This window comes from Rana temporaria, chromosome 10, assembly GCF_905171775.1.
Source record: "Rana temporaria chromosome 10, aRanTem1.1, whole genome shotgun sequence".
In the NCBI taxonomy this organism is placed as follows: domain Eukaryota; kingdom Metazoa; phylum Chordata; class Amphibia; order Anura; family Ranidae; genus Rana; species Rana temporaria.
This window is the reverse complement of record NC_053498.1, coordinates 117,831,957-117,855,663: the sequence shown is the minus strand read 5'-3', so window position 1 is coordinate 117,855,663 and position 23,707 is coordinate 117,831,957. Positions and strand designations below refer to the sequence as shown.

Below are 23,707 nucleotides of genomic sequence, written 5' to 3'. Positions count from 1 at the left end.
CATTGGCATTTGGCTCCCTCTAGTGGTATGCAATCTTTAGCATTACATGACAAAAATACCAGTGCTACACGTACAATTCATATAATTGTAAAGAACATAAAAGAAAAGGGTAATCACCGCTGTCCTCTGAACACAGGGGCCGCGCTTGTGCTAAAAGCACAGTGCTGCTGAGACCTTTTCCTGGTTACGATATTGCAAGCAGTGGAATGCACTCTTCTCACTTCCTGGTTACGCCATCGTAGCCACGCCCTGATGCGCTTCGTCACTTCAGACTTCCACAGAGGGCGTCTGTGGAAGTCGGAAGTGACAAAACGCGTCAGCGCATGGCTACGACAGCGTAACCAGGAAGTGAGAAAAGTGCAGTGGATCCGGCCGGCAGTTGATCCGGACGTTTATTGTGGTCTTTGTTCTTTGTGCCAGGGACCAGCTGAAGTGGCCATATTAGGTTCCGGGGTTGCCTATGTGGGGGAAGTATGCCTTGAGCAGGATTCCGTACCGGGAGCGCGTCCGGGAGAGATACTGCTCCATACAGTTTAATGTAGGGCAGGCGTGAGAGGTGATCCGGTGGTAGAGGAGCTGCCCTGGGAGTCTATATCAGGTTTTTACCTGCAGGCTCAATTGAATTGACAATTCAATTCAATTGACCCTCCCAGACTTCCAGTTCCGGCACCATATTTGCGGACAAGGAGATCGGTGGCTCCGCAGCCACCGATCTCCTTGTCCGCAAATATGGTGCCGGAACTGGAAGTCTGGGAGGGTCAATTGAATTGAATTGTCAATTGTCAATTGAATTGTAATAGCTGATGAAGATCAGATGGATATATTATGACTTGAAGAAAATAATTATGACAACACCATCTAGTGGTGAATATCCATATGGTTAGAATTGCCAATACAAACATGCCTATATTTCCTACATAAATGAAACAGTTAGGACAGCACCATCTAGTGGTTAATATCCATATAAAAAAACAGAAAGGTGCAATCAGTGCAAAAATATACAACTAAAAACCCCCGTATGCAGGCTGAGTCATGCAAGCAGAACTGAAAGGGTTAACACGTGTAGCGCCCTGCTCCCAAATGACTGGGCGCTATGTCAAATTTAGAGGGTGTTTGAGCCGATAATGTGGCTCAGACTGTATTGTTTATTCTAAATTAGCCTCTGTCCTGGCAGTGTCTGTGCCTGATAGCATTGTCCCACTGTTGCCTGTGGGTGGCGATACCCCCACAGGTAAGTGCTGGAACATGGGCAAGCCATAGACTATTGAGTGCCTCTCCTCGGGAACAGACCAGTGGGAGTGGAGCCCCGCTGTGCATGCTGGGGTGGGATACTTAAGGGGCAGACGCCATATTTTGGGGCCCTTCGCCTCGTGGCCCGCCTGGCGAGAGGTATGTGTTATGTGATTTCTAGCCCGAGGCTGCATCTCTAGCAGTAGGTCCAGTTATGCTGACTGGGGCCTACAAATCAAGAGGGATCCCAAGCTGTCCATCTAAGTGAAGGAAGCTACACTTAATGAAGGAAACTGGGGAAGGACCTGCCCTGGAGGAGACCAAGTGGAAGGCTTATGTCTCGGAATAGGCCTGGTGACCTTATTAAGGAGGCATCCATAACTCAAGTTGTCTTACATTTCGCTGGCTTAAAGGCTCTTTAACTGTAAGGCTGGAAGTTCAGGTTACATCCTGTTCCCAATCGGTCTGTGGCAGAGACTGTTATTGAACTGGTTCGTGCATCATACCCGGCTGCTAGGCCAGGTGAGAGGGGCCTATCCGGGTGAGCAATACCCACTCAAGTGGAGTGGTGAATGACTTTGGAGTTCAGGGGTTTTCCCCCAGTGATCTGTATCCTGTGCCTGAACCTTCCCTTCCCCCTTCATCCTTCTACCTTCTTCACAAGTTTTGAGCAAAAGAATAAAACCTGACAGTAGAGGTTTTACATCTTGTGTGTACATTGGAGTTCTTTGAGACTTTCTTCCTCTAGACGACAAAGGTTAAGGTAATGTGCAGGCCCGAAATCTAATCAGCAGCTCCTACAGGGGTAGTTGCTACACGTGGGGGCTCGTCCGGGATCTCTGCTGTTACCTCTCACAACTGGATTGCAAGTTCTTTTCTTTATTGGAAGTCTGCCATTAAGAAGGTGTTGGACTCTGTTCTAAAGGAAAACAAGGGGTTAAGGATACAGATCACTCTGCTGGCTGCGTAGTCCGTGGGTGGAAGGAAAAACCTGAAAGCTACGTGCCAAAAAGAACCTAAAGGGAAGGAGATTCCCCGCCCACTGCGTGAGATGCATGAGTGTGTTTGGCGCCAAAGACCACAAGCTGCTGGATCAAGCAAGGACATCGATGAGCAGTATGTCACTACTTTCGTGGGCACCATCCATGCCGGGACCTAGAATGCTCTCTATGTCCACCACTATGGGTGCCGCTAACGGATACAGGGATCCGATTGAGGCCACGCGGACGTTTCGCCTTGTACACGAGCCAAGATGTGGAGGCTCTGGGCATGCTGTGCCCTGAATGCGAAGGACTGGCCATGCATTTGCCCGATATCTATCCTGCGGGGAACATTTGTTTGAGGTGGAACAACCCACCGTGCCTCCTCGGGCCTATCGGTAGACTGAAACACAGGTACCGTTGTATTGGTAAATGTTGCCTTTGCCCCTGCGGTTCAGCCTGCGCACACCGCGTCTGCTGCAACAAGTGTATCCGGGAGAGATGTCGCTGTTACCAACGCTATCAGCGGACATTGCAGCGGATACCACATCAACAGCCAGGGCAGCCATCACACATTTTGGGGCCCCGTACACAGCTTTAGGCAGGGCCCCCCTGGAGCAGAGAACTGGGGGTGTGCTGATGAAAGACGTGTAATCTCTTCTCTCCTGACGCAACATAATAAGCAGGGGGGGGGGCCTGGGGACCATCGGGCCCGTTACAGGTGTAATGCAAAAAATAAGTAAATACATATTTTTTTTTTAAATGGGAGGGAGGCCTGCTGGGCCTGTAAGGGGCCCTGGGGACCATTGGTCCCCTTGCAGGTGTAATGCCTGTACCCCCCTGATGGCGGCCCTGTTGCTGGCTGTTATTATTGGGAGGACATATTGTTGTAGAATGTACCTAAGGCATTGTGGCGAGAGTCAAGATCTGCTAACTACTAGAAACCTGACTAAACAAATCCAAAATAGTATAATTGTTTTGGTATGAATCATAAACATTTGTCAAAATGCTAATACTAGCTACTACTAGCACATCAGTTTAATTTTACTAACAGGACCGGTACCAGGGGTGGGCGGGAGGGGCGGGTGCCCTGGGCGGAGTGTGGGAGTTCTGAGGTGATACATAGATGTATTCCACATACACATTTGATATAATGTATGTGGAACACATCTATGTATCACCTCAGAAGTCCCAGTATATTACTCCTAACCTATTAAAATATCTAAGTATAAACAGCAATGAATGTGATTGCATAATAGGGCCAACTCCAGAAAAGTATAAAAAAGTCCATGCCTGCAGTGTATGTGTTTGGGGGGGGGGGAATTAGCCTCACCTACTTTATTCCATGTGCCAGCCAGCCAGTTCCAGTGCTCTCTTCCTCCACACAAAGCCATGACATCATATATCATAGAGGGACATTAACCAAGTATGGTATGATGGATGATGGGGAGGCAGGAGTGTGACCACAGCCAATACCTTGAAATCTGAAGGGGACAAGGCACATCAGTGGATGAAGCCTGCTGGAGCAAGAAATAAGGTAAAACTGGCTACACAAAGATTGAGATTTGTCTAGTTTAGCAACCCTGGAAAAAAATCCACCCCGTACTGCATGGGTTAAATGCTAATTTAGTCTAGGGGCAAAGGATTAAGGCATAAATAGGATAGGTTCACCTTTAATTAAAAAATAATATATGCACATATTTTTGCCAGTAAAAAAAGTGTAGCTGCCATTGTTAGAAGCCAATCATTAGATCAGCTTATGTTGAAAAGGACTGCTGGAAAACCTTGTTCAATCAGCAGCTTGCAGCCAATTGCCTGCAGCAGGTCCCCGCTGTCAGAATACAATGTCCCTGCATATTCCTGCATCCACATCACTTGTGTAGATGCAAGAACCAGCCAGCAATATGAACAAACAAAAAACTGTGCATGTGTACCAGCTTAAATTATAACTTTACATTTTAGAACATGTTACACCAATATTCAGGATGTAACATGTACCATGTTCTAGCTGACCCCCTCTCTTCACAGCCACATCATCATTAATTCACAGGAATCTTTGAATGTAGAAACTACAAGTTTTGTCCACCACTGCATCAGACAGACTTGTAGTTTAAATGAACAGCAAGCACACTGATCAGCACATCGGTATTTCATTCACACTGCCAACAGCTCTGCAATGGCAGCTTGTACAGAGGCATGGGCACAGGCAGTGTGTGCAGGAGCCGGACGTTGCACAAGCAGTCTGCTGATCATGGGTGCAATACTTTTGTAGACTATTGTTTAAAAAAATAATAAATGCAAATTTTTTACTGGAAAAAATATGTGCATATATTATTTTTTAATTAAAGGTGAACCTATCCTATTTATGCCTTAATCTTTTGCCCCTAGACTAAATTAGCATTTAACCCATTCAGTACGATAATGTTATAGAAGACACTTGGGTCAGGCAGGAACATAAATGGGTGGCTTTATGTGTGTGTATACGTATATATGTGTGTATATATACATATTATTTATTTCTCAGTAGAATTTTATTAAAGGGGTTTTCCACCCATTTTTTAAGTTTATTAAAAGTCAGCAGCTACAAAAAGTGTAGCTGCTGGCTTTTAATAAACTGACACTTACCTGCTCCAGCGTTCCAGCGACGCGCCGGCCGGGGGTCCGCTCCTCTCCCCCCCTCCCCGGCCGGCGTCTTCATTGTCACTGTGGGCACCCGGCCGTGACAGCTTTCGGCTTCACGGCCGGGCACCCACTGCGCATGCGCGAGCGGCACTGCGCATGTGCGGCGTGGCCTGGCCCGGCGCTGCGCTGTTTGATTGGACAGGCGATCGCCTGGGACCTGTCACGTGTCCCAGGCGATCGCCTACAGGGAGGGGCTGCCAAGAGGCGATATGACGTATCGCCTTTGCAGCCCCTTGGCGGAAGGAGGAAGTGGGACAGGAAGTCCCCTTCTCCTGAAGCCCCCACTCCCCCCCCAAAAAAAATTACATGCCAAATGTGGCATGTAAGGGGGCGAGGAGTGGGTTAAGAGGAAGTTCCATTTTTGGGTGGAACTCCTCTTTAAGCATAAGTAAATAACAATTTACAATAAGAGCCGGTTCACACTTAGGCGGCACGACTTCGGGGACCCCTACACCCTGTACTTTTATCGGCTCCTGACTGCTGCACTCTGTACATTATTTTTTCTTCTGACCTTTACACTTTGTAATTTATCTAATCTTGACCTCTGCACCCTATATATAGGTATAATGATCAGGTGTGGGTAAGATGATTGGTCATGCATAAATGGGGTTGGGGGGGGGGGGCGCACCTCGGCATGTTCGCCCTGGGCGCTGGATGACCTTGTCCCAGCACTGCTTACTAATTATACTGATATACAGTATATATCTATCACCTACCGTGTCCACCCTTAAGCGATCCTTGAAAACTTATTTAAAGGGGTTGTAAAGGAAAACATTTTTTCCCCTAAATAGTTTCCTTTACCTCAGTGCAGTCCTCCTTCACTTACCTCATCCTTCCATTTTGCTTTTAAATGTTCTTATTTCTTCTGAGAAATCCTCACTTCCTGTTCTTCTGTCTGTAACTCCACACAGTAATGCAAGGCTTTCTCCCTGGTGTGGAGAAAGCCTCTTGAGGGGGCGAGCAGGCAAGTCAGGACGCTCTCTACTTTGCAGATAGAGAAAGGAGCTGTGTGTTAGTGGGCGTCCTGACACTCCTGCTCGCTCCCTCAAGAGGCTTTCTCCACACCAGGGAAAAAGCCTTGCATTACTGTGTGGAGTTACAGACAGAAGAATAGCAAGTGAGGATTTCTCATAAGAAATAAGGACATTTGAAAGCAAAATGGAAGGATGAGGTAAGTGAAGGAGGACTGCACTAAGGTAAAGGAAGCTATTTAGGGAAAAAAATGTTTTCCTTTACAACCCCTTTAATCAGGAGGAAACCCTACCCCACCTCAAAACTGTACTTCGGCTATCTCCATCAGAAAATTCCCCACAGCCATGGGCATCCGCTGATGCGGCGATACACAGTCGCATTTTACCCTTTTCTTCAAACGCTAGCGGGGGTTAAAAGCGCCCCCCCCCACTTTAAAATGTAAAAACACCCCACTGTGCCCCCTGCATCTTTCAATATCTCTTTGTCACTACTGTGTACCCCTCTCCACAACTGCACCTCTGGACTCCTTTACATTACACAGCACCTCACAGCTCTGGACCCCTTTACATTACACAGCACCCCACAGCTCTGGACCCCTTTACATTACACAGCACCCCACAGCTCTGGACCCCTTTACATTACACAGCACCCTACATCACTGGCCTCCTTTACATTACACAGCACCCTGCATCACTGGCCCCCTTTACATTGCACAGCACCCTGCATCACTGGCCCCCTTTACATTACACAGCACCCTGCATCACTGGCCCCCTTTACATTACACAGCACCCTGCATCACTGGCCCCTTTACATTACACAGCACCCTGCATCACTGGCCCCCTTTACATTACACAGCACCCAGCACCCTGCATCACTGGACCCCTTTACATTACACAGCACCTCTTTCCCTTGACTGAAACACTAGACTATATTGACAGTATATTTATTTCAGGTCTAAAAGAGGAACCTTTCAGAATGAGGGACAAATGGATTTGATTCCAGAAGAGGGACAGGCTCTTAATAAAGGACAACTAGAGGGGTGGGAAGCGCTGCAGTCACTGCTTAAATCGTCCCCAGGGCCAGTTCGGCCCTGCTCCTGGCTCTCCCTGGCAATTTCAGGGGGGCAAACTACCCCCCTTGCCCTATGGAGCGGACGTCCATGCCCACAGCTATTCTTTTTTATACCACCTCCCCCTCCCTTTAGATTGTAAGCTCCGATGAGCAAGGCCCTCCTAATTCTTCTATATTGAACTGTACTGTAACTGTTCTGTGTACCTTTATATTGTAAAACTTTGTGCAAACTGCTGATGCTATATAAACCCTGTATTATAATGATAATAAAATACAAATCGGAACAAAATACAGGCACTATACACATAGATTAATGCTTGCAGCGATAATTATAACTCAAAAATACAAGTTAACAAATTTCCAAAAATTCAAAAAAAAGCTTTAAAAAATGAATTTGTTTACCTAAAGTGAAAGTTTCGTGAAAATTCTGCAATGCAAAATCAAGCCATTCTCCAGTCAATGCTCCTTCTTCAGGGTGGTAGTATGTTTTGTAATAATCTAAAGGGTTAAACTCTTTAATGTAGATTTCAGATGCTGTGTATGGAGTCTCCATGCTGATCTCCTCTCTAGGAAAGTCAAGGTAGCTCAGTTCTGCAAAGTGCAGCTGGACTGTTACTGGATGGGAAATAAAATCTTTTGCAATATATGTGAATTTTAAGTAGAAAGCACTGAGGGCGTGGCTTGATGAGGAGTCACTCCCTGCATCAGAGGCGCTCGTAAGAGACACTTCAATGCCAGGCCATCCCCTAACTTATGACAGAAATGGCAGCAGATATTACAAAATCTTTTTCAGCTACTATTTGCAGACTTGAAAGCTGACATCCTTGTGCTCTCTGAACAAATGCCATCGGGAGAGAGAGCCGGTAAGCAGAGAGAGAAAGCCATAAGGTACAAACATGTTACCGTCTCCCATTCCCAACATTTAACCACTTCAGCCCCGGAAGATTTTACCCCCTTCCTGACCAGAGCACTTTTTACAATTCGGCACTGCATAGCTTTAACTGATAATGGCGCAGTCATGCCATGCTGTACCCAAACAAAATTTGCGTCCTTTTTTTCCCACAAATAGAGCTTTCTTTTGGTGGTAATTGATTCCCTTTGTTATAAGCAAAAAAAAGAGCAACAATTTTGAAAAAGAACAGTGGGCCAGATTCAGGTAGAATTGCGTAAATCCGGCGTATTTCAGCTGTGAATCTGGCCCAATATTTTTTACTTTTTGCTATAATAAATATCCCACATTTTTTATAAAAAACAAAACAAATCTCTTCATCAGTTTAAGCCAATATATATTCTTCTACACATTTTTGGTAAAAAAAAAAAAACATTGCAATAAGCATAAATTGATTGGTTTGCGCAAAAGTAATAGCATCTACAAACAATAGGAAATATTTATTGCATTTTTATTATTTACTTATAGCTAGATTCAGAAAGAGTTAAGCCAGCGTATCAGTAGATACGCCGTCGTAACTCTGAATCTAAGCTGTCGTACATTTAAGGCCCCGTACAGACGGGCAAACATGTACGATGAAACCGGTCCGCCGGACCGTTTTCAGCGTACATGTCTGCCCGGAGATTTCTGTATGATGACTGTACACACCATCATACAGAAATCCGCGCGTACTCGATACGCGGCGACGAGGCCGCGCCGTCGCTGCAACGATGACGCGGCAACGCGCGCGGCCCTGGCAGTTCAATGCTTCCACACATGCGTCAAAGTCATTCAACGCATGCAAGGGATGGCGGCCGCTCGGACATGTGCGGTAGGTCTGTACAGACGACCGAACATGTCCGACGGACAGGATTCCAGCAGGCATGTTTCTAAACATGTTTAGAAATATTTGCCCGCTCGAAAAAGGCCCAGCGGGCAAATGTATGCTGGAATCCTGTCCGTTCGGCTGTACAGACGACCGAACATGTCTGCTGAAACTGGTCCGCGGACCAATTTCAGCAGACATGTTCGGTCGTCTGTACGGGGCCTAAGTGTATTTTCAAATTGAGATACACTTAAATGTAGCTAAGATACGACGGCCGGTGATGTGAAATTTCCTCGGACCTGTGAAAAAATCGGACCCGCGTCACTTCAGGTGCTCGTACGTCAGAGCACAGCTGATCGCGGGTCCACGGCGCATGCGCAGAAGTTTTTTTTTGGGTCTGTGAATATCATAGACTGGGGTAGGCGGGCAGAGGCGGATCAAGCTCAATTCAGAGACTCGGGTGGGCGGGGCGGAGGCGGTGCAATAGTTTTAATGACATTATCGGCAGCACCGCCTCCAGCCCCGTCCCTAAGCAGGAGAAGCCCCTGCTTAGGGACGGGGCTGGAGGCGGTGCTGCCAATAATGTCATTAAAACTCTTGCACCGCCTCCGCCCCGCCCACCCGAGTCTCTGAATTGAGCTTGATCCGCCTCTGCCCGCCTACCCCAGTCTATGATATTCACGGACCCAAAAAAAAACATCTGCGCATGCGCCGTGGACCCGCGATCAGCTGTGCTCTGACGTACGAGCACCGGAAGTGACGCGGGTCCGATTTTTTCACAGGTCCGAGGAAATTTCACATCACCGGCGCCGTCGTATCTTAGCTGTCTAGTTCTGCCGGCCGCTAGGGGCGTGAACACTGATTTACACCTAGAATGCGTAAATCAGCGAGATACGCCTATTCACGAACGTACGCTTGCCCGTCGCAGTAAAGATACGCCGTTTACGTAAGGCGTTTTCAGGCGTAAAGTTAGTCCAACAAAAAGCTGGCCTAGCCAATGTTAAGTATGGACGTTGTTCCCGCGTCGAATTTTGAAAATTTTACGTCGTTTGCGTAAGTCGTCCGTGAATGGGGCTGGACGTAATTTACGTTCACGTCGAAACCAATAAGTCCTTGCGGCGTACTTTGGAGCAATGCACACTGGGATATGTCCAGGGACGCCGTTCGTTAAAAACGTCAATCATGTCGGGTCATGGTTTATTTACATAAAACACGTCCACCTCTTCACAATTTGAATTAGGCGCGCTTACGCCGGACCATTTACGCTACGCATAACTTAGGAGGCATGTGCTTTGTGAATAGAGAGCACTTGCCTCTCTGACTTACGGCGTCGTAGCGTAAATACGATACGCCGGCTGAAACATACGCCGCTCTACGTGAATCCAGCTATTAGTTTTTACTAGTAATGACAGTGATCTTTTTAGCAGTACTGCGACATTGCGACGAACAGATCGGAAATTTGGACACTTTTTTGGGACCATTGACCACACAGGGATCAGTGCTATAAAAATGCACTGAGTGATTAGTAATCAGTAGACATGTGCATTTCGTTTTCGTCCGAAAAATACATTTATTTAGTTACTCCCGTAAATTTGTTTTTATTTATTTGTTTTTTCGTTAGAAATTGCATTCGTCCGAAAATCTGATTGAATTAAGGTTGAATCTGCCATTGAATACTTATGGTGTCTGTCGAATATTCAAAGAAGATTCGACGGAGCAGCGAAACTGTACGTCGAATCGTACATTTCCGGTCAAATGTTTCGCCTACAAGCTATAGAAGAATTCTAATGTATGACTAGTAATAATTATATTTATTAATTATTATTACTAGCCAACCAACTTTAGAATTTTTCTATAGCCTATGGGCCGAGCATCTGACCAGAAAGGCAGCGTACAGTTTAGCTGCTCCGTCGAATCTTCTTTGAACATTCGACAGACACCTTAAAGGGGTTCTAAAGGTAAAAAATGTTTTTCCTAAATAGCTTCCTTTACCTTAGTGCAGTCCTCCTTCACTTACCTCATCCTTCGATTTTGATTCCTCCCCCCCCCCCCCCCCACAAATTCCTCTGACCCCATCTTCACCAAGAAATCCCCTTACCCTCCCTAAAGGGAAAAAACTGAAACAATATGAAGGACATAACATGGGTACCCAATAAATTTGGCCTCTCACAGACTTTGAAGAACCCCATTCTCCATACTTTGAAAAAAATATATATATATTTTTTTTACGGTTTTTCAGTTATCCGAAAGACAGTTATTTAGATTATTATTATACAAGATTTATATAGCGCCAAACAGTTTACTCAGCGCTTTACAATATAAAAGGGAGACAATACAGTTACAAATACAAATTTCAAAAGCCTGGTACAAAACCAAAGGACAACGTCGATTTGCAGTCCAAGGACTGCAATTATGGAATGCATTACCAACCAGCATCCGAACGGAAATTGATCACCTGGCCTTCTGAAAAAAACTCAAGACCGATCTATTCTGAAGGTCAACAGAATGGGAAAAATTTATGCCAAGCGCCTTGAGGCGATTTAGTTCGCATTTGTAGCGCTACACAAGTTATTCACTCACTCACTCACTCACAATACAATAGACTACAAGAGGATTAAGAGGGCCCTGCTCAGAAGAGCTTACAATCTAATAGGGTGGGGAAGGTGGTACAAAAGGTTGTAACTGTGGGCAATAAGCTGATAAAAGTCATAAAAGATTAGTTGGAGACGTGATAGGCTTCCCTGGATAGGTGAGTTTTCAGGGATCGCTTGAAGGTAGCAAGAGTAAGGGATAGCCGGACAGATTGAGGTAGTGAGTTCCAGAGGATGAGAGAGGCTCTGGAGAAATCCTGGAGAAAAATACAGAAGAAATTAAGTGAAATAATAAAAAAGGTGAGTTGTGCGTGTTTACAAAATTAAAGTGGGCCGGTTAGGGTAAAGTCCAGGGCCAAATTTTTGTCCCATTCCAGCCATGATCACGTTAGTGTTAAAAATGTAAGCTCTCTAATTTCTTTACACAACCCTGTAACACAAAGTGTTGAAACCAGTAGCGGCCCACCCATAGGGGCACAGGGGCGCCGCACCCCCCAATAGCTACTCATCATTAAAAAAAAAATTTAATACAAAATAAAAAAATATTGTCCCTTTAAGTGTGTGCTGGATGCCAGAAACACAGGTGTATTGGAAGCATGACGTTCTGCAACCATTGGGAAAAATAATAAAAAATAATGGTCCTTTAAGTGTGTGCAGGGTGCCGGACACACAGCTGCTAATGCTATGGGAAGCATGACATGTTTGCAATCGTGAATGCAAACAAGAACCTCTATTGGCTTCCTTGAGCTCTGCGCCCTGAACACTCCTCTATCATTGTTCCCTGCTGTGGTGTGTGATTGGCGGGTCCTGTGCCTTCACTTCTGGTTTCTCAGACTCATTCTGGCTGGTCCAAAGGTGGATGACAGGAGACTTGCTGTGAGTACGAGGGGGTTGAGGGGGACAGCTAATGTAAAGGAGGACTCTGATGGGGACATCTGTTGTAAAGGAGGACTCTGATGGGGACATCTGTTGTAAAGGAGGACTCTGATGGGGACATCTGATGTAAAGGAGGACTCTGATGGGAACATCAAATGTAAAGGTGGAATCTGATGGGGACATCTGATTTGAAGGAGGGCTCTGATGAGGACATCTAATGTAAAGGGGGCTCTGATGGTGACATCTAATGTAAAGGGGGGCTCTGATGGTGACATCTGTTGTAAAGGAGGATTCTGATGGGGAAATTTGAAGGAGGGCTCTGATGGTGACATCTGATGTAAAGGGGGCTCTGATGGTGACATCTAATGTAAAGGGGGCTCTGATGGTGACATCTGATGTACAGGGGGGCTCTGATGGTGACATCCAATGTAAAGGGGCCTCTGATGGTGACATTTGAAGTAAAGGAGCATTCTGATGGGGAAATCTAATGTAAATGGGCACTCTGATTGGGACATCTAATATAAAAGGGGATTCTGATGGTGACATCTAATGTAAAGGAGGACTCAGATGGGGACATCTGATGTAAAGTAGGACTCTGATGTAGACATCTGGTGTAAAGGGGGACTCTGATGACGACACCTGATTTATAGGGGGGATTTATAGGGGAATGTTGATGGGGACACCTGTTGTAAAGGGGGACTCTGTTTGGGACATCTGATGTAAAGCTGGTACCTGCTGTAAAGGGGGACTCTGATTGGGACACCTGATGTATAGGGGGACTCTGATGAGGACACCTGATGTATAGGGGAATGCTAATGGGGACACGTGTTGTAAACAGGGACTCTGATTGGGACACCTGATGTAAAGGGGGGCATCTGCTGTAAAGGGGGACTCTGATTGGAACACCCAATGTATAGGGGGACTCTGATTAGGACACCTGTTGTAAAGGGGGACTCTGATTGGGACAGAGTGCGGTAAGCTCAGAGACATTTCCAGATGATTTTAGCGTTCTTGTCATATGCATCTTCTCAGCTTCTCTCCTTTCTTCTGACATCAGTAGCAGCATGACAACCACGGAGTAGCCATGAATCAACATATTTAGAGGGATCAAAACAACTCTGATAAACAGTAGTCCTGAAATGGTTTTTGTCAGAAGGGAAGCTCTGTTGGGAGTAACTATTACATTTGTGAGAATCCTCTTTCACACTCACTGGATGACATTGGGACACTTTCAATTACATTTATAAGAGGGCACAGGTCATCAGGCAACGTTTTCTCAATCAAATATTCTCTGAAAGCATGTATCATTTTCCTTTCATTCAACTGGAATCTAATGGATAAATTTCTCATTTCCGAAAACTCTGGTAACCAGCAATTCAGACCAGTAGCTGTTTTGGAAGGGTAATTATGTTGTGTTGATTTTATCTTGTATGCATTTGTGTTCTCTTAAAAATTGATTTATTGAATATTATACAATTGATAATTTTTCTCTCTAATCAATAACCGTCTTGTAGATTTTTCTCTAAAGATTCAATTTTCAATAAATGTATTTCACATTGTTAACCACTTACTTACCTGCAGTATAGTAATGGTTGGATGTGTGAAATAGACGTTCTGTTTAATTGTCATTTTACAAGGTTAATGATTCTACAGGGAAGTTTATCATTGTGGTATTACATCAAAGGTACTACACTCCCATTTAGCGGGTGTTTCAACTGATATTCCAGATTTTATGTAACACAATCGTTTTTTTTTATTTAATTATGTAAACGTTTGTGTCAACCAAGGTATACAACTTCCGTGCCTGTGAGGATACATGGTAAATCCATAGGGCCAGATCCACAAAGAGTTACGTTGGCGTATCTATTGATACACCGCGTAAGTTCTACGATGCGCCGTCGTATCTTTGTTTTGTATCCACAAAACAAGATACGCCTGAATGTGGTCTAGATCCTACCGACGTACGTCTTAGTACGCCGTCGGATCTTAGGTGCATATTTACGCTGGCCGCTAGGTGGCGCTTGCGTTGATTTCCGCGTAGAGTATGCAAATTAGATAGATACGCCGATTCTCAAACGTACGTCCGCCCGGCGCAATTTTTTAAAAGGCGTTTACGTAAGGCTTTTTTCGGCGTAACGTTACCCCTGGCTCTATGAGGCGTACGCAATGTTAAGTATGGACGCCGGGACAGCGTCGAATTTTCCATAGTTTACGTCGTTTGCGTAAATCGTTCGCGAATAGGGCTTTGCGTAAGTTACGTTCACATCGAAAGCATTGACTATTTGCGACGTGATTTTGCGCATGCACACTGGGATACATCCACGGACGGCGCATGCGCCGTTCGTTAAAAGCGTCAATTACGTGGGGTCATACTAGATTAACATACAACACGCCCACTCCAAGCCTACTTTGAATTACGCGGCCTTACGCCGGCAGATTTACGTTACGCCGGCCCACATATGGGAGAAAGTTCTTTGTGGATACCCTACAAGCCACTCTGATTTACGGCGGCGTAGCGCATATGAGATGTGCTACGCCCGCCTAAATATACGCCCGTTTTTGTGGATCTGGCCCATAATCTTTTTCAAGATATATAACTATTTTGTATGATTACATGTCTGGTTAATACATTTCATATTTATAGACTGTTGTCATAAAGATTGATTTTGTATTTTAAACGTACCATCGTTAAAAAATTACTTAATAGTAAATACTGTGCAGGAAAACTTTCCTTAATAAGCACAACATATATAAGCTCAGTTATTAGAACTCGAGCCCAGTTGAACTAAAATAACAATAAATGTCCCCCCTAGTCATCCAGGGTGACAAACCACATAAAGCAACAAGGGTGGGAGGAAGGATAGCTTTTTTGTCAATGCTTGACCAACTGCACAAAAACCTGGGGGCTCTTTCCTATTTATAGGGTTTCCTGAGATTCCAGAACCTTCCATTTCTTGGCTGATAAATCTCTTCAAAATTTCAAAGAGACAGTGGGCCATATTCTTAAACAAGTTACGTAGGCGTATCAACAGATACGCCTACGTAAGTCCCTTTCCTATGTTTAAGTGTATTCTCAAACTGAGATACACTTAAACATGCCTAAGATACACCAGCCTGCGCCGTTGTATCTTAGGCTGCAATATTTACGCTGACCGCTAGGTGGCGGTCAGCGTAGAATATGCAAATGACTACTCACGCCGATTCTCGAACGTACGCTTGCCCGCCGTAGTATTTTAACGTCGTTTCCGTAAGCGATACGCGGCGTAAAGATAAAGATGCCCCCTAGGTGGCGTACTCAATGTTAAGTATGGCCGTCGATCCCGCGTCGAAATTTCAAAATTGAACGTCGTTTACGTAAGTCGTCCGTGAATGGCGCTGGACGCCATTTACGTTACAGTCAAAACAAATGACGTCCGTGAGACGTCATTTAGCGCAATGCAAGTCGGGTAATTTACCCGACGGAGCATGCGCATTACGATCGGCGCGGGAGCGCGCCTAATTTAAATGATCCACGCCCCCTGCCTGGATCATTTGAATTAGGATGGCTTACACGGATGGACTTTACGCGATGCCGCCGCAAGTTCACAGGTAAGTGGTTTGGGAATCCGGCACTTGCCACTTAAACTTGCGGCGGCGTAACGTAAAGTACATACGTTCCGCCGCCTGAAATGTATCAGAATATGGCCCAGTGTCCCTGTTTAACTCTTATCTTATTAAAACTAACAACCAGTGTGGAAAGGGGCGGGATGCCGCAAGCCTATGCAGGTGAGCCAAAATACCTTTGTTATGAAAGCATATAAACTGTTGTGCAACATTTTATTCAGCAAAATTGGGTCTCCGTGGTCTCTGCCTTGTAGAAGAAGTCATTTATATTCATAATAATTGTGCTGAATTATTTCATAATATTGAAAAGAATCACAGGTTTAACACAAATCAACTTGATATACTGTATATTTGGTGTTTGCACCATTTGGAAGAATAAATAGCATTCAGAGGGTATATGCACCGTTTGCATACAGGTAGGTACTGCTGCAAATTTACCACAAGTTTACATAACATCAGCTGAGCTGAGTGAAACTAGAAGGAGGGCCAGCATGACTGGGGCCTACAGAAGAGGCAGAGTATTAGTTGGGTAATTTAGAATAATGCATTCTGCTTAGCAGATTGAAGAGTTCAAGGCAGAGAGTGTGTCCTGTGTCCTGTAGAGAGGAGGAGGAATCATGTCAGGGCTCAGTCGGAGGTCATCACAGCAGCATCAGACAGTTTTTTCCTGCATTCCTTTACCTGTAGGAAAAACAAATCATGGGTGACTTGGACAACATGTTGTTCCAGCTTAGAGTAGCAGCTGTGGCCAGAGGCCCTGTGTATCTAAAAGACTTATTGCTGGAGTCCAGGCAGGTCTCTCCTGGGCCCTCTTTTAGTCACCCACATGCTAGGAGGTCTAGGCCTTCTGAGCACTTCAGTCCTGAGGTGACATCTCGGTTCGGTGCCATCCTGGGAACCTCTCAAGGGACCCTTTCCTTGTAGTTAAGAGGGCTGGGCTGGAAGGGAGCATTTGTCTTTTATATACATGCCCCTTCTATGACACTGCAGTGAGAGGAGAACCTCCACTGCAGCATTTTTATTGGACAGCTTGGACCAATGGTGCTTTACCATTGGTCTAAGGCTCCAAGCTGTCCATTGAGCTCAGTGCCTCTGACAAAGAAGTCAGAGGCACTGTGAACTCATCCTCTCAGTCTACTGCAAGCAGCGTGTCCCAGCTTATATTTAAACTGGCCACGCTGTACTGTATATAGCTCCTGACAGGCTGTGCAAGGAGCCCCGTATCTCCGGAACCATAGGTGCTAGGAGCCCCAAATATTGACCAGTGGTGGGGTAGGACTTTGATTTTTGATTTTTTATATGTTCATGGCACCTGCCTTCCCTGACTGCACATCCCTGTGTAAGGCCTCGTACACACGATAGGTTAACCAGAGGACAACGGTCTGATGGACCGTTTTCATCTGTCAAAACCGATCGTGTGTGGGCCCCATAGATAATTTAACCATTGGTTAAAAAAAAGCCAACTTGCTTTAAATTTAAACAATGGATTTCTAACCGATAGGTCAAAACCATAATCAATACAAGTATTTAAAAAATATTTTAGAAATAGCAAATGAGTAAAGCTGGGTACACACTTTTTTTTTCATTCAACCAGTGGCTGAATGAAAAACAACTTACAGATTTCTGCATCTACAAAAGCAAGGAATCAGGAATCTCGCCCGCCATGCTACTGTATTCTAACATTGGGGACTTCTCTGTTGTCAGAATACACAGATCAGCCATTGGCTGCAGTGGGTGATTGAATGCCGAATTCCAAACAGGACTGTCAAACAAAAAGGGCCACACAGATTGAATTTCAAATAATCTGTACCTGGCTTTATTGTGGTATCCCCTAACATATTAGGGTTAATTTGTGTAATTATTTGAGAATAAGGATACTGTTATATGTTGAACTAATACACCAAATGTGAGTAAGCATTATTCAGATCTATTCAGCATGAAATGCATAGGAGATCCCGCTGCCCTATATGTATTCTGTTTTTAAAACAATAATAATAATAATAATAATCTAATTCTGGCTCATCATATGTTGTTTGGTTATAATATATTCCTCAGTGGTGAGCTGGACGGGCACTTAAAGGATCACTAAAGGATTTTTTTTTTTTAGCTAAATAGCTTCCTTTACCTTACTGCAGTACTGGTTTCATGTCCTTATTGTTAGTTTTTGCTTTGAAGTATCTGTAATTCTGCTGTGATCTTCACACTTCCTGGTTGTCTGGCTCCTTATAACCACAGTACTGGGAGCTTTTCACGGCGGTCTAAGCTGTCATTACTGTGTGTCTAAAACTTAACAGAACTTAATTTTAAAAACAAAACACTGCCCTGGATTTTTTTGTTCTGTGTGTCTCTCTAGTTCACAGGAACATGAAACCAGTTTAAAAGTGAAACTAACCTGCAGGCACATTATAGGATTGATTTTTATCTATTTGTAATAATGTTTAAAAGGAATCAGTTAACTTTTATGTCTCTATACCCTGTAAACAGTCATTTCAGCAAAAAAAAATAATTCCTTTAGTGACCTTTTAACTGTGAATTGTGTGGAGTTGTGGGCCTTCCTGGAAAGGTATTAATGTTTTTTATTATTTTTTACTAATATTCATTCAATTAAGAAAAATAATGGTTATTACAATTAAACTTGGCATAGCAATTTATAGATCTATGTTGTTTCCCTAACTTAGCTGATTATATCATACATTTGGGAAGCATTCCTGAGAAATTACTGATTAGGACCTGGATACTTTATAAGGTCATTTGCCCTGTGAACATGGCTTACGGGCATGGACAAAGTAATAGCTGTCCGGATCACAAATGTCCATCATTGACTTTTCAAGAACTGGAATAACCTTTATTTCACAATTTCATAGCCAGCCTCTTTAAATGCCATCTCCAGTTCTTCTTTAGAAATGGTCAGAGGGGAAAACTTTTTTGGGCCAACATAAAAGTAAGTACAGTTAGGCGCACTCTGAATTATTATGTGACCCCCTGGTTTAATGAGGCCCTTAAGATTCCTCAAAGCATTGGTGAAGGATTCCACATCTTTGCAGGGTGCTTCTAAACAGAGGCAACTAATCAGGCAATCGGCTTGTGTCATCTCCACCGGGTCAAATGGGTTCTTCTTCAGTGCATCACAATTCAGAACTTTTGTCACTGTTCTCCTTATTTTTTCTTCCTTCTTCTTACAGCTCTCATTGTCACTGAAAGGGGACAATATAGATTATATTTATCAGTGTTACGATTGCAAAAATGTAAAGCCAACATACCAAATTCTCCTTGTGTGACTACTACAGAGCACCCCAACAGATCTATATATTAAACATATCTACTGTATATAACCAAAACAACAATACGTGAATTTTATACTACATAACAGGAGTCCTGTGTTACATGGTAGAGTTTAAGACATACACATGTATTTGTATCCCATAGAGGGAAGATATATTTTCCAAATGCAATAATACCATCTGTGTTTTTGCTGGGATGCTCATTGTTCCTAAATCCTCTAAAGAAGTTTGGGCCAGATTCACCAAAGAGATACGATGGCGTTTCTCCTGATACGCCGTCGTATCTCTGTTTCTATCTATGCGACTGATTCATAGAATCAGTTACGCATAGATAGCCATAAGATCCGACAGGTGTAATTGTTTTACACTGTCGGATCTTAGGATGCAATACCGCGGCCGCCGCTGGGTGGAGTTTGCGTCGTAAACCAGCGTCAGGTATGCAAATTAGCAGTTACGGCGGATCCCCGATGGATTTTCGCGTTCGCTACATCGTCCGTAGTCAAGTTTCCCGTCGCAATTTTAGCCGTTATTTGACCTGCCCTAACTTTAGTCAGCAATCGCATTGCACGTCCAGGAATACGGAAGTACGCTACGCACGTCGCCGTTTGAAAAAATGACGTCACGGCGCGCAAAGCGCGGCGGGAGTTAGGAAACGGAGCATGCGCAGTAGGTCCGGCGCGGGAGCGCGCCTAATTTAAATGGCACACGCCCATCTCAATTGGCCCGCCTTGTGCCGGAGGCCCCCGGCGTAGTTTTCATCGCAAGTGCTTTGTGAATCAGGCACTTGCGATGAAAACTTGCGGCGGTGTAACGTATCTAAGATACGTTACGCCGCCGCAGTTCTATGTGAATCTGGCCCCCTATTCCTGTTTTGGGGGAAAAGTATAGTATTTTATGCCATTGCAGCTTTCTCCTTATTTTGGTTATATGGTATTAGTATGTTTGATAAATAGATCCTTTGGGATCATCTGTAGTAGTCAGTCACACAAGCAGGGTTTGGTATTATGCAGTTGTTTCAATGTTTTAGAGGAGTCTCTTCAAAGGTTCCATTTTTTATGAAAACGTTTAATATATTTTCTATGCCAAATCAGCACTATACTGATGTATGGAAAGAACCAGAGCAGCCTGGCAGCAAATTAAGTAAGAATCTTGTCTCATTTGGCACCCCCTATCAGTGCTGGAATAGGAAAGGTAGGCTAAACTAATACATCAAGATATAAGATGTACAGCTACATCAAACATACTTAATATGCCTACTACATTTGATATAATATCATAAGTTAGTTCAAATTTCCATTTCTAGATTTGCATATTTTTTCTATATTTGACTTTTGTGAAACATTCTTTAAGTTTCACTTAATACTTTCCAGAAAATTCTTATATATGTTTAGTTGCCATCACATCACTGTCCTTTAGGGTAGCATGAATCAAATATCTCTATAGGAATAATATAGTGATGTGGTTTCTACCGCAGTTATTTCCAAATCTAAAAGTGGAGGTCTGGCAGCTTTAGTAAAGTCATTATATGTAGCGCCCTTCCTCAGAAGGGCCGCTGAGAATTTGCCCAGGTCTCCCTTTTTAGTACAGAGGCTGCCTGCCACACATACTATTACATACATACCGACAATGCAGGCAATATTGTCTCTTCTGCAATAAAATGCTCCTACCGGCCTGCTCACCACCTCCTGCACTGTGAAATGAGTTGCACATGCGCAGGTGAACTTACAGTGCCAGGCCAGTCCCTGAGTGCCATGATGACAGTCTCCTGCACACGTGCAGGAGTACCAATGAATCGCTGGCCAATGAAGAGATCCAAAGTCTGGCATTCAGAAGAAGATGCTGATGCCAGCGCAGGGCTATTGGAAAGGGAAGTATGGAGACTTTAGTTCCAGGAAGGAACAGGCTCATTGTGCAACATCTATAAAACCAAGTTTTTATTAGTAAAAAATGCTACTCACAAGAAGAAAGATATAAACAGGCATTCAGATTAACACAGCATCCGGTATCCCTGCAGGTGAACTAACATCACCACTGCTCCTGACTGCCTGACATAGGTTTCACCCTAACGGACGTCGTCATGGGGCAACTTATTTTTTTTTTACTGTATCATCACTGCCGCTGGTATAGCCGGCAACAGTGATCTGGTTCTGATGGAGGGGAACCTCCCGCTGTCAGAATACAGTGGTGCAGCAGGAGAGATTCCGCCATTAACCCATGGTTGAAGGAACGAAATGTGCATAATGTATGGCCAGCCTTGGTCACATCCAAAAGCGTAGCTTGAAGTTTGTGGGCCCCGATGCAAAAGTTGACCTGGCCACCCTCTACTTCCACCGTGCGTGCAGATACATTCACTGCACGGACATATACTCAAAGTTTACTTAAGAGTTTTGAGTTCCTCCTTATATCAGAGGACAGGGATCACCGCTGGAGAATCAGAGGACAGGAATAACTGCTGGAGAATCAGAGGACAGGGATCACCCCTGGCAGGTCACTTGACAGAGCTTCTTTCCCATCCCAGCACTGTATAAGGCTCCCCCCCCCCCCCCCACACACACTACACAGGGCTGAAATCACATTATTTTACACAAGTCTGTCAGACACAATCTTCACATGGTGTATCTAGCTTTTATGTTGCCGTTCTGACCTGTGATATTCCCTGGTCAGAACGGCAGTGTAGTTGCAGTAGGCAGATATACCCTGTGCAGATCGTAGCTAACTGGCTGTGTTTGTAAAGGAATGTGATTTCAGCCCTGCGGAGGAGGCGCAGTATAGAGTGATGTAATAGAAAAGGAGATCAGCACCCGGGCATAGCATCTAGGGCGGAGGGGGTGGTCAGGGGACTTTGGGGGGCAACTTAGATCTGGGGGGGCAAAGCCATGTGACACAAAATCTGGAGCCTGCAGCCCCTCAGAGGCCCCTCAGGAGGTGTTAAGGGATTTGTTTTAGCAATTTCAGAAGGTTTCTCTGTCAGTGTTGGCAGGTGTTGGGGGAAGGTCACCTCCTGGAGGTGTGTGTCTTTTCCCCAGTTGTCAGGTAAGTGGTGTAAGCAGACATCCCCAGGTGAGGGGGGGGGGTGTTACAGAGAATCCCAGCTGATGAGTAGGAGACACAGAACGGTGTCTTACCTCACCAGTGACAGCGGTCCCATCGTGACTACAGGATGGCACTCTCCTCCTCTTAACTCACTGAGGTTACCATTCCATGTTGCTAACACACAGCACAGACACTTTCCCATGCTGGGCTGTTCTCAACCTGTGCGCCTTTCCATTCAGGAAATGGTTCACAGCTTCTCCCCAGAAAATAAGAACAGAGAGGTGTGGACTGTGGAAGACAAAGTGGAAACCCAGTACTGGAGAATGGCTGTGGGGCCCTAGGGCAGTTTGGAGCTGGGCTTTGTGGAGGAAATGATAATAATATCACAGGGGGGCTGCAGGGGCCCCCTAAAACTAGGGGCAGAGTTGCGATTGTGACCCCTGCAACCCCTTATGCTACGCCCATGGTCACAACTATCACACACCTGCAACTTACCTATTACCTTCCAGTTCACACACATACTTGACAATCGGAGTCCAGTCAAATGCATCAGTGTCATTACTCAGCCACTTCTGTAGCTGTGTTCGGTTTTGCTCAAGAAAGTCGGAAATTATGATATTGTTAAATGCTTCACAAGCTGAGAGAAGCTGATAAATTGCAGGTCCAGCTCCAAAGTCAACTAGTAGGTCTCCTTTAACACCACCTTAGGGGACAAAAAACAAGCAGTGGACCTTTCCTTTAGAAGTTTAGATGAGACAAGACAAAATCTGTCAACACTGTGTATAATAGATAAAATACTTTTTACTTTTTGTGTTCTAATTAGTTGGAGCCTGTGTAATTAACCGAACCTTAATATTAACCTACCGGCTGGCATTGTGCATAGTCCTTTTTACCTCTCTTTTAAAGTGGAGATAAGTCAAAGTTATTTAAAAAAAAAATGCTGACAGGTAGACTTTTATATGGCCAGTATTACCTGGAGGGCTGGTATTTTGAAGCAGTTGCTTTGCTGTGCATCCACCCCCTGTGATGAAGTCGGAAGGATGAAACATGTCAGGGCATGGCTACACAGAAACTGGAAGTGACGTCAGACACTGATCCGGAAGTGATGAGTCAGAGGACCAGGTTATGCGCCACTTGCTCGGCATGTATGCTGTGTCCAGCAGCTTTTGCAGGACACAGTTTTTTATGGAATGCTTTATGGGCTAGAATTGTATGTCCCTTGTGAGTATTTTTAGCCTATTAAAGTGTCATTCAAATTGCCATTTCTGTCAATTCTGGTTTGGGTTTTAACACAATGCATAGCTGTGAATCCTGTGAAAGGGATAGGAGAGCTTAAAATTTACACCAAGGCCCTAAAGCTGGGTCAGCTTGGTGTCATGCTTGAAGATTTCATTGTCCATTACTCTGATGAATTCTCTGTCCACAACTGACAGGGTTATTTTATTGTTGTCCGTTGTAGTACAAAAACACTATGCTCCCTAAGTTGTCATCACAGAGGATAGGAGTAACACCAGGCACTTAGATGATGTATTTAAGAGGGTATGTGCATATTTCTCTTAAATTGAGGAGACACCCCTTAACCCCCTCTGCCAAAGGTTTCTACATGACCATAACAGCTGTTGAGTTTATATGGA

The 23,707-nt window shown here is 44.6% G+C and overlaps 1 protein-coding gene across 1 annotated transcript; it reads right to left on the bottom strand.

Moving 5' to 3' along the window:
- Positions 1-18,307: 18,307 nt before the first annotated feature.
- Positions 18,308-22,947, bottom strand: LOC120915855 (nicotinamide N-methyltransferase-like). Its single transcript, XM_040326664.1, has 3 exons — positions 22,938-22,947; positions 22,569-22,776; positions 18,308-18,953 (listed from the first exon to the last, which is right to left on the bottom strand). The coding sequence occupies exons 1-3, from the start codon at positions 22,945-22,947 to the stop codon at positions 18,605-18,607; spliced, it is 567 nt and encodes a 188-aa protein (XP_040182598.1). The 3' UTR covers positions 18,308-18,604.
- Between the last annotated feature and the right edge of the window lie 760 nt (positions 22,948-23,707).

Bases quoted from the DNA above. Each gene is read 5' to 3' on its own strand.
- LOC120915855 (XM_040326664.1), bottom strand. The intron at 18,954-22,568 runs GTAAGTTGCAGG...GTCCCCTTTCAG, and splicing joins TGTGAACTGGAAGGTAATAG to TGACAATGAGAGCTGTAAGA.